This window comes from Thunnus maccoyii, chromosome 15 (genome assembly GCF_910596095.1).
Source record: "Thunnus maccoyii chromosome 15, fThuMac1.1, whole genome shotgun sequence".
In the NCBI taxonomy this organism is placed as follows: domain Eukaryota; kingdom Metazoa; phylum Chordata; class Actinopteri; order Scombriformes; family Scombridae; genus Thunnus; species Thunnus maccoyii.
In genome coordinates, this window is record NC_056547.1 from 16602329 (window position 1) to 16618264 (window position 15936).

General features: G+C 40.4%; 1 protein-coding gene across 1 annotated transcript; it reads right to left on the reverse strand.

The window, feature by feature from the left end:
• Positions 1 to 235: 235 nt before the first annotated feature.
• Positions 236 to 15392, reverse strand: tmem64 (transmembrane protein 64). Its single transcript, XM_042436163.1, has 3 exons — positions 13783 to 15392; positions 6470 to 6625; positions 236 to 1886 (listed from the first exon to the last, which is right to left on the reverse strand). The coding sequence occupies exons 1-3, from the start codon at positions 14491 to 14493 to the stop codon at positions 1695 to 1697; spliced, it is 1059 nt and encodes a 352-aa protein (XP_042292097.1). The 5' UTR covers positions 14494 to 15392; the 3' UTR covers positions 236 to 1694.
• Between the last annotated feature and the right edge of the window lie 544 nt (positions 15393 to 15936).

Here is a 15936-nt window from a genome sequence, read left to right on the forward strand (position 1 = left end):
TCTGAGGAGCAGCATCACAATAATTCATGTCATAAAAAATTAAAAGTATTATCACATTCATCACTTAGTGTCCGTGTTGTGTTTGATTGTCGGCTTCTGAGACACATCAGTTTCAACTTTTGACCAACCAAAACCCCTTCCTGCTTTCTGTATGAAAATAACATCTGTCTGTCGTAGTGGACTGTGCAAAAAAAACCTCCAGCACGAGAGCGTCGATGTTGTTAAGAGCTAAAAAAAAAAAAAAAAAAAATCACTCACAGGTCATTTATATCATTACCAACATTATTAAGTAATAAAATAAAGTAAGTCACATGTACCCTCAGCTGAGGCCAGTGTCATGGCGTCAGATAAGCTTTATCAAATTATGGCACATAAAAAATAACAGCTTCTATAGCTCATCTAGTTTACGCTTCTGTAATTTAAGTAAAACCTAAAAAAATTAAATAAAAAAAAAAAAAACAGACTTAGGTTTGTGTTATTTATATATGCATGAGCATTTGATTAGTTTGGTTTCAGCAGTGAAATATGACATTCATGCTATTTCGTCACCGTCCTTCGATGTATTGCACAGAATCGTCAAAACTATCATCTGAAGCAAGAACTAAATCCTAATCCAAAAAAGGATAATCTCACAGCCAAATAAAACATGTAAAATAAAAACAAATGTAAAAAAAAAAAAATCAAATCAAAGTGAGATTATAAACATTTACAGCAAAGCTCGACGTCTCGGTTTCAGGTCAGTTGTGGGATTATTTCTGTTATTTCTGTGTGGTTGTGCTACCGTGGAGCTGATCGCACTTCAACTTTTCCTGGCAGAACATTCCTGAGTTTCCTGCTGTGAAATCTGCTCTCCTCCTCCAGCTGTTCTTATCAAAACTACAGAAGCGCTAAAATGATCTCCGGGGCAGACGAGGCCTATTCAAGCTGACGTGGTCGTAAGCCAGCAGAAATCACAAAGTCGGAGAGGCCGGTAGTGCTCAGTGAGAGCCTTTCCACTCCTCTCCATAGTCCAAAAATAAGACACTTAAAAAAATGAACTGGACTAAAAAGCCAAAACTGTCAAAAATATCAATAATGCCCTTATTATTTATATAGTGAATTAGCACTGGATGAAGACAAACAAATCTGCCTGAAATTAAACAAAAACAGATGTAGTATGAAAGAAAGGTGCATAGGTTGGCATTCGTTTGACACTGAAATGGAAAAAACAATTCCTTGGTTCTCTAGAAAGCTCCATGTTGCACATTCATCGTGTTAGCAGGCAGTTCGTGCCTAGCAAGTTTTTTAATGACTTACTCACTCGCTCATTATCTGATATCTCTAACATCATCATTTCATTGACATCTCCCGTAACAGAGTTAAGAAGTACCTTAATTAAAATAAAATTTTTAAAAAAAATCCCAAGATGACGTACCGCTTAACGATTTCTTTCAGCACCATTTCTTCGAAGGTGCGTGGTCCCACACTTCTAAAACATCCTACCGACAAAAAACGGCAGAGCGTAACACTGCCTAAAGACGTAAGCCTTCAGGGTTTTTTCTCCCATGGGTGGTCAGAATATGATGCTGGAAAAGCGAACACCGACGTGTTACAGACACCGTCTAAACTGAGCCGCTTCCTTTAAGCTACGCAGTCTTATGATTTGGTGACCCAGTCACAAGAGCTGCTGCCGCCACATGAGGCGATTTGTGCCATCACACCACGTTGATGCAGTTCCCGCCGCCGGCTGTCGCCCTCTTGCTGCAGTAGGTGAAGCCGCTGTGATTGGTGGAGGAGCCGTTCATGTGCGACGACTTCAGCTCCATCTGGCAGGCGGCGATGGCTGCGTTGAGCTCCACCTGAGCCCGGTGCACGACGTAGAACATCAGGCCGATGCTGATGACGATCTGCAGGAGACAGAAGAAGTCACGATGTTGTGATTAAAATAGCTTTCTCTTTTTTTTCACCTTTGTGGTTATGAGGTTTTAGGTCGTGTAGTGGTGGTTACTGGACTACACTGCATTTTGAAGTGTATATATAATATTTTTGTATTAATAATTAATATACAGGGAGACAGGGATAAAAATAGTTACACCTACCCTCAGAATATTTTAGTTTTATAACAAAACCACAAACTTTGTCTCAAAAATTAGCATAAAGGTGACACCTTTGGTGACACCTTCATACAGACCAAACAGCTAAAAAAAATTAACCACAAATCTCAAGAGCAGCTGCTTTAATAGATCTGAGAAGACAGTTTGCTACTTAGTAAGTTGCTAACTAGTCATCCAGGACAGATGTTAGTAGGTAAGGATGCACCGATCTGACTTCATCACCTTAACTCAGGATATCTACCGATACCTGATCCTGTACCAGTGCTCTCTTTTTCCAAAAATTAAAATCTGAGTTTGATGTGACACTGCATAATTCTTATGTAAGGTAACATGTGACTAAATGAATATAACTGATAGCATAATACTGATTTTATAATGGCACTGACAATTTTGTTTTCATTTAATATGGATTGGTTGCGTCTGGTTGATACCTGATCCGATTAATAAGGATCAGTATCGCTCCGATACCGATCAGTCAAATCAGACTGGTGCACATCTACTGGTAGCTAACGATAATGGGCAACAAATAAAACAATAAGAATCCATATTCTTTATTTAAAGTGCCTTGAGATGACTTCTGTTGTGATATGGCGCTATATAAATAAAAATTGATTGATTGATTGATATTCCTCAATATTCTTGATATTTGTTTGTCTCTAATATGATTTTTTTCTCCAGTGAGCGTCACTGAAATGATAAATGTAGTATGATATGTATCCTGGCTGATGCACAACAGTAAAATGTAACTGGGCTTCATCAGCTTTCTTACAGACGGAGTTTCCCACCACAAGTGTATAAAAAGGCCTCTGTGTGATTTATGGCTGTTGTCAATTTGGAAAAAGAGCTTTCAGTTCTGCATGAAATGCCGATGCCCACTTAATCTTGACCCTTGACCTCTCACCCCTGTGAACTTGACAAATGTTTCACGCAGAAACAACCCCTTGACCCCTTGTGAGGATTACATGAAGCTGAACAGGTGTTTGAGTTGTGGCGACAGCTTCACATGAACCATGGGTCAGCTGAACAGAATTGTGGGAATATTCTGCGCTTCTACATAACGCTTAGCATTCATACTGTAGACGATTATGTAACTCCATACTAAAGAGAAGGGCAGACGTCATAGCTTTTTCACAGGGATAAGGTTTCATAGGCTTGGCATTTAGAATATAATACCTACAAGTTCTTAATATAAGGAAGAAAACAAAAGCAGTGATCCATTAACAAGTCATTGAGTTTACTACTGAAGGTGAAGTCAGAGCTGTATATTACTATACTGCTGCTTCACTAATGCTGTTTTATTAATGTTCTTCTCAGAAGAGAGGAGCAGGTGTTGTCATCTGCAGTCTGTATGCACTTGATGTAAGATCACTGCCACCATTACAGCTCAGCGTTTAACAAAGATTACTGGAACTCCTGAACAATGTGTTCATCCTGCATTTCTCAGAACAAGGACAGTAGCGATGGGTATACGATTTTATCACGGATCACGATAAAAACCACTCACGATAAGTTGATCATGGTGAATTTCCGTTATCGGGATAATTATGAATATCCTCTCGTGAGTGACTTACAGTCTTATATTGATCTATTGATTTATCTTGAATTGCCACAAGGGGGAGCCCGCATCTTTCCAGTTATTTCAAAATCCTAAGCCTGTCACCATGGCTGAAGGCTTGGCTTGGCCGTTGTATACCCGACCAAAAAAAGTTAAATCAGATGTGCGGAAATACTATGTATTCCAAATGATAGGAATTATCACATAAGGAAGAACAAAGTCATACAATGTTTCTATTTATTTATGTATCCTTTATTTATGCAAAGGGATCTTTATGATTTATGATTACCTTATTCAAGATTGTTTGATTTTCACTAAAAAGATGTGTGTCTTGTCTGTGATGCATAAAAATATTTGTTTCTTAATAAAATGTAAGGTAAAATGATTCCAGTATGTTTTAGTACCATTTTAAGCACATCTTGGTGATTATTGGGATAATATTGTGAATTATTTTGGCCAGGATAATTGTGACATGAAATTTTCATATTGCTCAATGCCCACCAGACCGTGAGTGAGAGTCTTTTGTCTCTGTGTGTGAGAAGCAGTTCAGACTGTGCTGATGAAAAGCAAGTTTTTCCTGTTGCCATTTCACATCACTAAACAAGGATTCACAAAAAGATGAACACTTCCGTGTAAAGTGATACAGCCAGCACTACTGTGCACCACAAGGTTGAAATGTGTTTTTAGAAAGTATAATATATACAGCACGGTTCAAAAGTCTGAGACCAAAGTGAAAATCTCTAATATTGTCACGTAAACCTGGAAATAAACACAAAGTGTGAGGATTCAGAAACATTTGAAAACAAGATGTTACGACATGTAAAATGAAGAAGAAATATTTAAGATTCTGCACTATTTCTAGTTCAGCAATCAAATTTAAGCAAATTTGTGGCATTGATCAACTTAACTTGTTTGTACAAAAGGTCAGATTTCCTTGAGTTGTATTTCTTCCAGTGAAGCGTTCAGATGACACTGAGGTGGATTTGATCTACTCATCAGAGGCTTGTTGAAGTAACTCAACTTGCAGCCGGTGTTCAGTGTGCCTCAAGTTTCCAGCAGATCATTGCTTACTAAAGTAGCATTGTGATAGTGGGAAACATGGCATCAGAACTGAGTAAAAGTGTCAGAAGTCAAATTGTTATTCTAAGCAAAGAGGGGCTTTCTCAGCATCAAATCATGGCTAGAATAAAGGTCAGTACATGGGACTAGTTCCCTGACAGATAGAAAAGCAACCTCATCACAGAATTAATTAAATAAGGAACACAAGACTCCAATCAGTAAAAGTAGTGTCAAAAGAAGGCTGTCTTGTACTTGTAGTGGTCTCACAGGACGAGTAGCAGTTTCTAAACCACTTCTCAGGAGGGGGAAACAAGGCCAAACGCTCGGGGTGGGCTACGAAATACCAGCATTTCACAGTGGATGACTGGGAACAATTCTATTCACTGATGAAGTTTGAGATCTATGGCAGCAACAGAAGGATGTATGTAAAGAGACGAACAAGAGAGAGAATAATACTGCAGTGTATCAAACAAACAGGGACTCCATTCACTCCATTCTTCAGGAGACATGCTGTACTCTCTGGTTTGCATCTTTGTGGAGAAGGATTCATACTGCAGCAGGATAATGACCCCAAACACACCTCAAAGCTTTGCAAGAACTACTTTAAGACCAAGGAAAACCGAGGAGTCCCGACTGTCACCTGACCTCAACCTCATTGAATATTTATAGGGGCACTTGGAAGACTGAGAAAGCCAATCATTCTGTGAAATCACAAGAAGCTCTTTGGAACATTGTCAAATCACAAGTGCAGAACCCATTCAAAACGTGCCTGTTTGGAACAGGCCGATTGCTTATTCTCGAGAACAGAGAAAGCTGCTATACATATACATATAAATATATATATATACTTTTACAGTCTTGTCTCTAAATGACTGTGGTGGAAACTGAGAAGGATAAAACAGAGAGGCAGAAAACCGAGGGTGCAATGTGACACAGCAACTCTGTTTCTGACTCTGGTGCTCTCAGCTCTGGTGTTAAATGCAGCAAAGTCGGACAAACTCCTGTTTAAACAGACGTTTACCAGCGTCTCTACCGTCTCCTCCTCTACTGTCCAGTGTGATCCACTCTTCAGCTGACAGCGCTGTCAGAAGCCCCACCCCTCTGTGATGTGATGGTGTACACGGAGTGGCTCTCTGTTTGCTTGTTTATTGAAGGTTTAGTAAAATTAATCGTGTCCTGTGTCCAAAGTGAACCAATTTCGATACTGAACTCTCTTGGGTCCCCAACCATACACCCACCAAGTGTGGAACCGATCGAATGAACAGTTCAAGAGATTTGCGAGGGACATACATACATACAGACAGATTCCTTGCTTTATATAGAGAGATAGAGAGATGCTGGAATAACATGGGTCATTAGGTTTTGTACAAACTTGTGGAGTCCATACCAGCTCGAGTGCATGCTGTCATTAAAGCCAAAGGGGGACATACCAAATACTAAGATATTCTGAAATTCATATACATTTTTCAAAGATTCAACTTTTCACTCAAGTGGTTAAGCTGATATTATCATTCGTAATTTAAAAATTTGTATTATGTTCAAAACAAACGCAAAATAAAAGTATCTTGACTAGTGGTCTCAGACTTTTGGACCCCACTTTATATGACACTACATTAAACTAACATTGTACGTTAACCCAAACAACAGTACTGCAGGTAAAGTTATTGTCAAATGTTTCACGATAAACCACAACAAAGCAAAATGTGAACTCAGAGGTTATGGATATTGTTACACTCTCTATCAGTAAACACTATCACCTCACCTGCAGGCTAAACACAAAGTAGCCGCTGACACTCTGCTCAGCGATGACGTCCTCCATGGTGCGAAGAGTGGTGCCCAGGTAGGAGTTCAGCAGCTGGGTGGGCAACAGACCCACAGAAGAGGCCACCAGGTAGTTTGGCAAGGACACGTCTGTGATCTTAAAATGGAGGTAATGATAAGAAACAAAATTGACATGTTGATTAAATAAAATAATCTAAGCACACTGAAAAAATACACTTCGAGTTTTTTAAGTTGAAATGAACAAAATATTTCAGTCAACATCAGTCTTCTATTAATAATAATAATAATAACAATAATAATAACATTTAGGATTAGGGTAAAAACTTGAAGGTTCAAGAAGATTTAACGCCCAACAAAAACATATTTTATCTATTTATTTTCTGCTTTTTTCAGAGCTCAGAAAGTGAACCTGTGAACCAGTACTGAGAGTGTTTACCATTTGTTATATAACCATCCAACCATCAAGAGCAACTGTTGAATCAAATGAATTCATGTGTCGTCAAGCCAGTTTCCCTGTAAATACATTCAATGACCCCAAATGACTCTCGTCTTGACGAGAGGCTTGCGGGCAGCACCTCCTCCAAAGTTTGGTTGTTTTTAGCGACAGTGACAATGTCGATCTGTCGGTCAGTTAGTCCACCACTTTGGTCCAGAATGAAATATTTCAACAAAAATTGGAGGAATTGCCACAAAATTTTGTACAGACCAGGCGATGAATCCTAAAGAGTTTGATGATCCCCCTGACTTTTCTTCTATCCCCACCATGAGGGTGACATCTGTGGTTTTGAATTAAATGTCTCCACAACTGTTGTCATGAAATTTGGTGCAAACATTAATGTTCCCCTCAGCATGAATTGTAATAACTGTCATTGTTTGGTCAATATTGTAGTTTGTCCAGTGCTTATGACCAAATACCAGCAAAACTAATGACATTCCCATCAGCCTCAGCTGTACTTTGTATTTACTGCTATTTAGCCAATGTTAGCATGCTAACTAGATGGTGAACATGGTAAATGTTACACCCCAGCATGTTAGCATGCAGGCATTAGCATTTAGCTCCAAGAATTGCTGTGCCAAAGCACAGTCTTACAGAGCTGCTAGCATGGCTTGGTCTTGTTTTGGAAAATTGACACAAAAAAAGATCAAAAGCTGAAGTGAATTATTTTTTTTATAAAAGCTGCAACAAATTCATTGATTTTGGGTCACAATAACCACTAAAAAGACTGCAATGGGACTGATTAGTAGGGTTTAAGTACCATCTGGTGTAATTACCTTAAACTATGACATGCCATCACACGTCCAACTCAGTGTCTTATTTCATATCTCAGTACAACCACCTAAATATAAAAAAGATTGTGCGTTGCTGTCACCCTTGATCCCCTGATTATATGATGACATAAGCTGATGTGTGTCTGTGCCGAGTGTGTAAGGATGTGACCTTGGCACCTGACTGTGACTACACTGTGGCTGATAGCAGTGTGTCAGGGGCCGTGGTGTGTTGCTGCAACATGCTGCCTGTGCCAAAATGTTATCAGGCCTTGAAAACATTTATACTAGAGCCAGCCCAAGTGTCTCCACACAGTGATAAATCCCAAACCCTCTCCTGTTATCACACTACACAATGATAAGAGCCAAGCCTGGGTTAAACTTCATAGGACATTGATGTCATCAAAACCTGGTTAATCAAGCTAATGTTGTCGAGCTGTTCTTCATCTGTATTTTTTGTTGCGCATTTTCCGCAGTACAATCATGTAACAGGCCTTTCTCCTTGAAAGATAAGCACTGATGTGTCCAGACCATGTGTCAACACACTCAAAACGCCTTCAGCTGATCGCTGAGACATGGCATGTGAGAGCTGCAGAAGGAGAAAAGGAATGCACTTGTTTTCTCTCAGCCATCATCCGGGAGTTGTGAAGCACATGTCTTCTGAAGTCTCTCCCTTCCCAGGCATCTAGCGTATGCAGCTGTCTTAAATACAACCAGGGAAGGGCTAGTCACTGGTATTTTTATAACTGCACAGAGAATTCCCACTGAACCTACTCCTCGCTTCTGCGAGTCTGTGTATCAAGATAATCTGCAAATTCAAGTGAAAAAACAGCCCATCCTAGGCTTGACCTGATTCATTCAGAGCAGCAGCAATGCAGGTCTGAGTTTGTGCTCGTAGGAGGGTATCTTGACTGCGTAGTAAATTTCAGAATTTTTACTGCGTGATGCTGTTTTCCTTTTTATCTGGACACACACAGGGTTTGTAATGAAGGGTGAAGCACAAGGCGTAATTAAAAGCTGCACGGACATATTTGCCTGTTGTTAGGGTTCAATAAATCACATGAGGAATTCCCCGATTGCTTTATCAGCTCATTATGAGAGCAGAGGGATGGAGCCAGGCCAGCTAACAGTGTTAAAGGTTATAATGTTGTAATAAAACACATGTGGGGACCTGAATATGTCCACTTCGCCCTCAATGGATTCACAACAATTTTTCCTGAGCTGTCCCATTGTTTTGCTAACTGCTGCAGTCTTTGTGCCGTTTTAGGTTACCTGCTATAATGTAGCATCATCTACTTCAACAGAAAGAAGCGGGGGGCATGGTGAAATGTAGCCTCACCCACAGAAAGGGCTTATCAAGGGCAGAGCAGACAACACATAACTCCACTGTGAACCAGTGCAGGTGTAGAAGTACCCACCCACAGATAGTCTCACCTTTTATTGTTGAGAATAAGATCATAAAGATACAATATCAGCCAGACTTAGTGATGAGCCTCCAGGTAAGATGAATTACAAGGTGTACATGAGAGGCTGAACTGGATTTGAAACCCCTCTGGGCTGGAAAGTGAAAACATAGCAGAGGAGGCAGGCCGATTGGGGGATTCAGCTCATTAGCCTGCTTCTGGCAACTGGCCCTGCCAGCAGTATGAACTGTAATATGGGTGAAGGCTCCACTCTGACATTCACTTCTCCAACTGGAACAAAAGAGTTTCACAGTGAGGTTTGTGTGTGAGAAGTCGAGAGCTTAACTAAACCTGGAATTAAGCTTGAATTATGGTTTAGTTATTATTTTTCAACTTTCCTTTTTACTGATATTTAAAAGGCAAACGAGGTGGGTTGACATGGGCAAATGAATACAGGAAAAGGGTCTTTCAATGACTTAATGGATTGCATCTTATGGGTACATACGGTATCTAGTCCATTTTTGCTATCTAGCTAGATTCTAGTTAAATCAACTTTAACCTAGATACAGGGGGTAGCAAAATTATGTGAACACCTCATGTCAGCTATAAAACAGGTCTAGCAAATGGCACATTATATGTGAGATTTCAAAGCAACATGACGTGACTAAACCAGCACAAAAGAGATCAAACTTGTGCCCAAACTGCATGTGCCTTAGTCAAAAAACCTGTAAATCTGTAAGTCAAATACAGACTATATAGAAGTATAAAATGCTAACTGGATTGCAGCCATTTATGACATACTTTTGTAGCAGTGGTGGTTTTTTTTATCTCAACGTTGACATCCTTTAATCATGAAGTGTTTGTTTCGTTTCCTTTGTAGATAATGATTCAGAGGAGGCTCAAAGGACGTGTTTTACAAGGCCATCACCTTGGCCAACAATGCTAGTGACAGTAGCAGCAGCTGGGCAACACAGTGTTAAAACGCTGTCCCTTTGACTTTGACACCTCATTTTCACCTCTACAGAGTGGAACAGTAAGTTCAATGTTGTGACTAGTGTTAAAGCTTCATCCATTACCCTGGTTGTGGGAGATTTCAACCTTTGGACACAGAGATACAACATCCCAACCATGGAGCCTGAAGTATGAACTGACGACAAACAGGAGCCTGTGAAGTCATTCAGGCAAAAGAAAACCATCTGCTAGCTTTGGACTGTATGTCCTGCTCAACATAGTCGTTTTACAAGCAAACTGCTGACCACAGTGTGAGTCTAATACAGGAATCATGTCGGTTTTTAGCATCACAAACTCAAATGAAATTTAATCCTAAATTTAATTCACAGCAGTGTTTCCAGTGTGACAATCATAACAGCCTGAAAGAACAACGTGGAAAAACAAGATTCTTTAACCTTCAATTAAAAACATATTTAGCGTTGTGGTACCATCAACTGAACAATGGAGGTATGCACGCTATAGTCTCATCTTCCATTCAAATTAATTTTAAAACAGAGCACCTAAACAGGTTTGACTCTCCCCACCTCATTTCTCTAGTTCATGCCAAAACATCCTTCTCTCTGTCAGCTTCCCGCTCAACTCTAATGTCACAACCTAAGCATTTGAATTTGAGATGCTTCTCAAATACCAACCTATCAGTCACAAACGTGTACTGGGCGCGCTGCCACTTGTACCCACAGTCAGCTGTTGCCTGGGATGAGCTCACCTGACTGCTGCCAAATGCCTATTTCACTTATCTGAAAATGTGTCTTACTCATGAATACTGAGCGGCAGTGTAACTTGTTCTGGATAAAGGTGTCTTCTATATTTTTTGTATATTTCCTGATATGAAGAGGGATCCTTTAGCTGCTTGCTGGTATAATTTTAAGCAGTGATAGCACAGATGCATTTCTGCAAAACTGATATCCAATTCCATTATGAATAATGCAAAAGTAAAGACTTGTTATCACTCAATTGAAACATGTAATGATGCTGAATTAAAATACAATAACTTAGCCTGAACTGAATTGAACAAATTAATAATAATAATGCAAGTTCAACACATTATTATCTTCATAATAACGTGAGGATTTTGGAGAAGGCAGCACATCATGCTAATGATTAACACACTATTTTTAGTGAGGCATCAAAGGCGCCTGATCTACACTAAATGAGCCTTTGTAATCCAATCTAACATCCCTCTAATAAAAATACTCCTCAACATTTTATTTCTAATCTGTATGTGACTCAACTCTAAGGTGGTTTTTAAAGAAGTTTTAGTGGTATTGTTGTATTAGGTTACATTATTTTAAAAAGAGTTTCTAATATTTTTCTCCCCCCATGTATGTTTAAGGCTGTAAACCAATATAATGGAATCCAATGTGGCCTGAAAATTTACCAGAGTTGGGTCAATACAGCTCTGACACAATCTCAAGAGGATTTTAATGATTTGTGCACAGTGAGTGTTTATGGTAGGGCTGTTATCAGTGTGCTTGTACATCTGACAAAATCCAAAGCCAAATAACTAATATCAGTACAGCTGAGAAATGTCCAAATAAAATCAGTCACTGCAGAGGCCATACTGATTTTTGCAGCATGCAATTACTGTGCTTGTGAAACACACTTACATCATCTTACTTCTCCTTTTCCTGCCTCAGGCCTGTGCGTACACTCCTTCATGCTTCAAGCTATAAATGCCTTTCAAGCTCCCCACTTTGCATCCTCTTCTGGATGTTTGTGCCGCTGTTGGTTTCTGCCTTCAACACTTTTGATTCTCTTCTTGCCGGATATTTTTAGAAATGCACGGAGCAATATTCACAGCAGCTCAAGTTTAAGGTGAAAGGATGGAAATGGCACTATTGATTTAAACAGAATCTATGAAACTGTGCATATGGCGATGGCTTTGACTGCACTTTAATCCAGCTGCTTTCTGCTGTACTGTTTTTGGCACTGACAACAGTTTTAGAGGGTACATTCAGCTTTTTGAAATATGTTGTTTAAGTAGGCTAAATGCCAACTTAACTAGAATAAACTGAACTTTGTCCTTTGTGCTGACTTTGCGTTTATACCAGTTATATTTTAGTCTTTTTAAATTGATGTATTTTATAACTGAGCAGCCTCACATTTTAATTCAGAAAATGTATCTTTGCATATAGATGTTGATAAAAAAAAAAGACTACTAAAAAAAGGCTCAAGTCAAAATGTTTGTACATACATATATGTAGACATGCCATGCCAAATAATGAACTGTAACTTTGCAGATTTGAGAAACAGTTTTCTATTGTGTAAAACCAGATTCTGTTTTGCGTTTAGCGATACACCAGTGCCAACTATTTAATCTGTTTTTTTCTCCAATCTTGCTTCCTCTCTTTGTTCAATATTTGGTTTGAACAACCATGTGAATATTTTTAGGGAAAAAAGAAACAGAAAACACTAATGTAAAACAACTATATAATGGGTATGAGCAAGTTCAAATCTGAAATGAGTTACCAGTGAGCTAATTGGAGCTCCATGTGTCAGATATTGTATAATATGGTGAAACTGGAGACAGTGATGAGATCATTTTGCAGCAGCATGGCTTGTCCTACACTGGAGATCCGAGCCCGAGTGGCTACATAACATCAAGTTCACCCCTAGGTCGGCATTCTTCACTTAACATTCAATAACAACTGGCATCAGATTTTTCATGTCACATGACCTCCCAGCTGATTTTCTACAATATAGTAACATATCCCTCAAGGCTTTTACCATTTGGGAGGTATCAATGAGTTGACCGAGAAGGGTAAGCAGTGACTATACATTATTCATGCCATGTATGAAGGTCAAGTGCCTCAGGTTAAGTGTAGAAGTGCAGCTGAAAGCAATATCCTGATACTACTTAGGTTTATAATGTAGGTCACATGGCATTGCCTTAACCAATGATTTCAGATTTAGCTTGACGAAAAAAGGTGTCCATGATTTTGTCTGTGTTACGTTAACATTGCCAGATACATCAGAAAAACATTGCCCAAAATATAAAAACCTGACTTTGAAATGTAATATTGATAGTTCATAAAACTGATATAATAATTAATGTCCTTAGGCTACAAAAAATGGGGTCCACCTCAAAGAGACACATCCTCAATCTACAAAAAAATTGGTTTCTTTTCTCTTGGGAATGAACATGTATTTTAATTTATGCTATTTGACTGTGGTCTGCCTTGAGAAGTGTAGGAATCTATTTCAAGCAGATACTAGGTGAAATACCAGGTCAACTCCTGTATGCAATGTCTTAAATTCAACTAATTTAATCAACATCTACACCTGCAACTGTGTCTCACTTGGTCTGAAGACAACGAGACAGTAAAATTGCTCCTTAAGATTGGTTTCTGATTAGATTTCCCCTGTGTGGCAGTTGGCCCAGCAATGAGAAGGAGCTTCATTTCTAAAAATCAAAAAGGTCACAGGTTTGATTATCATCGGTTTTTTCCAAGTTGAAGCGCCCCTCAGTAGGTTAATGAGCCCTGCTCCTGGCTGGTCCACTGCTGTGACCTTTCTGCTAAAAGCAATATGAGTTTATAATGAATGTTACATGTCTGTCTAATGTCCTGCTAGAGTGAAAAGGGAAAGCTGGTGATAGTGTTTTCATACTCACCGAGAAAACTGCATTTTGGAGCCCAAAAGGTATGGGGGTGAGTCTCGCTAAGGCCACAACTTTGAGTCCGCTCCCTCCTTCCACCACTCGTATGACAGCACTGAGCTGTTCACTGTTCCCAACTTTGTTCAGCACCCAGTCAGTCAATAGTCGTTTGCACACCAGGTGTGCCACAAAGGTCCCTATTAAAACTCCCACCATGACAAGTCCCATGCCCAGCACAAAGCCATAGAGGTAGCCAGCTGCCACATTAAGAACAATATATCCCCATCCACATGGGAACGACACAATAATCAAACCCACTATAAACAGCAAGGCCCCGACGAAGCTGTCCAAGCTCTCCACCCAGAGCAGGAGGTCCTTGAGGTACTGCCGCACCAGGGCAACCGAGGAGAAGCACACTGCAGTCAGGATGCATGCTAGCAGGGCACTCTTGAAGCAAAAGGTGGTGATACAGCAAGGGTGCCTGAACTCTCCACTGCTGCTGAAGGTCGTCCCAACTGTGTCACTGGTAACCTCGGGCTCTCCATCAGACTTCCCAATGCTGACCCCTCTCTCGTCGAAGGCGCTGCATATCAGGATGTCAATTTTGTCACACTCCTCTGTGGCAGTCCTCTGCAGCCAGCGGTTCAGCTGGATCTGCGCCTTGCCAACCGCATGCTTTAGAAGCTTGGTGAACAGCTGCACGGTCGTGGACCCTGACATTGACATGTTGGCCCCCTCGAACGTGCTCTGGGGCCCAGCAGCAGGGCTCAGATGAACTGTCCAACCTGAAGACAGAGGTGACGTTGGAGGTTTCCAGACAGTCTTCACATCCAGCACATGTCCATGTCTTGCAATGTGAATGTGCTGAGCTTCAACAGAGGCGAGTATTAATGAACTTTTAATTGGATGGCTTCAGCAGTGGTAACCCATTGCTCTGCAACTCAACTATGAGACATAAAGATAATATCTGTCACTCTCCTTGGCCATTACATTAATTGTCCGATTTAGAAAGGTTTATCTTGGATACACTAGCTGGTCAACGTGCCAGTCCAATGACTTAAAAGCGCCAGTTTTGTAGTCTCTGTTTGAAACACTCGCCATGTTCAGAGTTGTCATCACTCAGCTCAGGTCAGGTCAGAGTCAGAGTCAGAGTCAGAGTCAGAGTCAGAGGATGGAGGGAGCTGTGAGGACGGTGACTAAACTATCCAACACGTCTTCAGACCGAGAATACCAAAACAGGAACTTTTAAGGCTCCACCAGCATTTCCCATACAGCTAACGCTAACCCACTAGCATTAAATCACAGCAGGGCTAACTTACTCCCGACGGTGGCTAACTAGCTCGCTGCGTGGATAAAGTCAACCGTTGCATTTCAGGGATTAAACCGCCGCAACCTGCCTCGTGCGCAGCTCCTCGCGGACAACAGGGCGCCAGACAGGATGCAAAAATCCGACGCGAGGAGCCAGTTTAGCTCTTTCTCTGTCAGCTGGGTGTTGTTGTTTCCCTCCACGGTGGATGCTGCTGCTGCTGCTGCTGCTGCTGCTGCTGCTCTTCTCGCTGTTCAAGCTTTTCATACCGACCACTGTTTGTGTCCCAGAATGCCAAGTAACCCTCACCCACATGACCAACCGTTTGGAGACTCTCCTCCAATCAGAGGCGTCCAATTGTTATCGCGAGATTTCACAACAGATTCTGTTTGTTTTGGAGCAATTATCCATGGAGTAACTGCAGCCACTGTGCTGCCACATAAGCAGGATGAGCTACTACAACCAAGCTATCATGTGTTAATTATTTCCCCTCCACATTAACTATTAATCTTGAATTATGTAAAAAATTAATAATTAACCCAAACCTAACCGTACATTTGTATCCAGCTCCACAGATGAGGATTAGAGGCAGTTTATCAGTTAGAAAGCAGTAGTGGAAGATGCATATTTTACTTAAAGTCCTCCTTCACTCAAAAATATGTTTTTCGTTTTGTTCCTATAGTTGAATGTTTGGGTTTCACTGTGCAGAATGTTGGATGTTCAGAGTTTCACACTGGGAGGCTGTTTTTTCATTCATCTGCTGAATGTGGAAAGTTTCTCTGTGCTCATTGAAAATCTAATTTTAAGGAATGGGCCTACAATTTACACAAGTGTGAAATGTGTGGAAACTTGAAGCCTGCAGT

Excerpts from the sequence above, each read along its gene's own strand:
- tmem64 (XM_042436163.1), bottom strand. The coding sequence starts at position 14,493 with ATGTCAATGTCAGGGTCCACGACCGTGCAGCTGTTCACCAAGCTTCTA. Across the intron at positions 6,626-13,782 it reads TCCAAAATGCAGTTTTCTCG|ATCACAGACGTGTCCTTGCC; the intron begins GTGAGTATGAAA and ends CTCCATTTTAAG. Across the intron at positions 1,887-6,469 it reads ACTTTGTGTTTAGCCTGCAG|ATCGTCATCAGCATCGGCCT; the intron begins GTGAGGTGATAG and ends TGTCTCCTGCAG.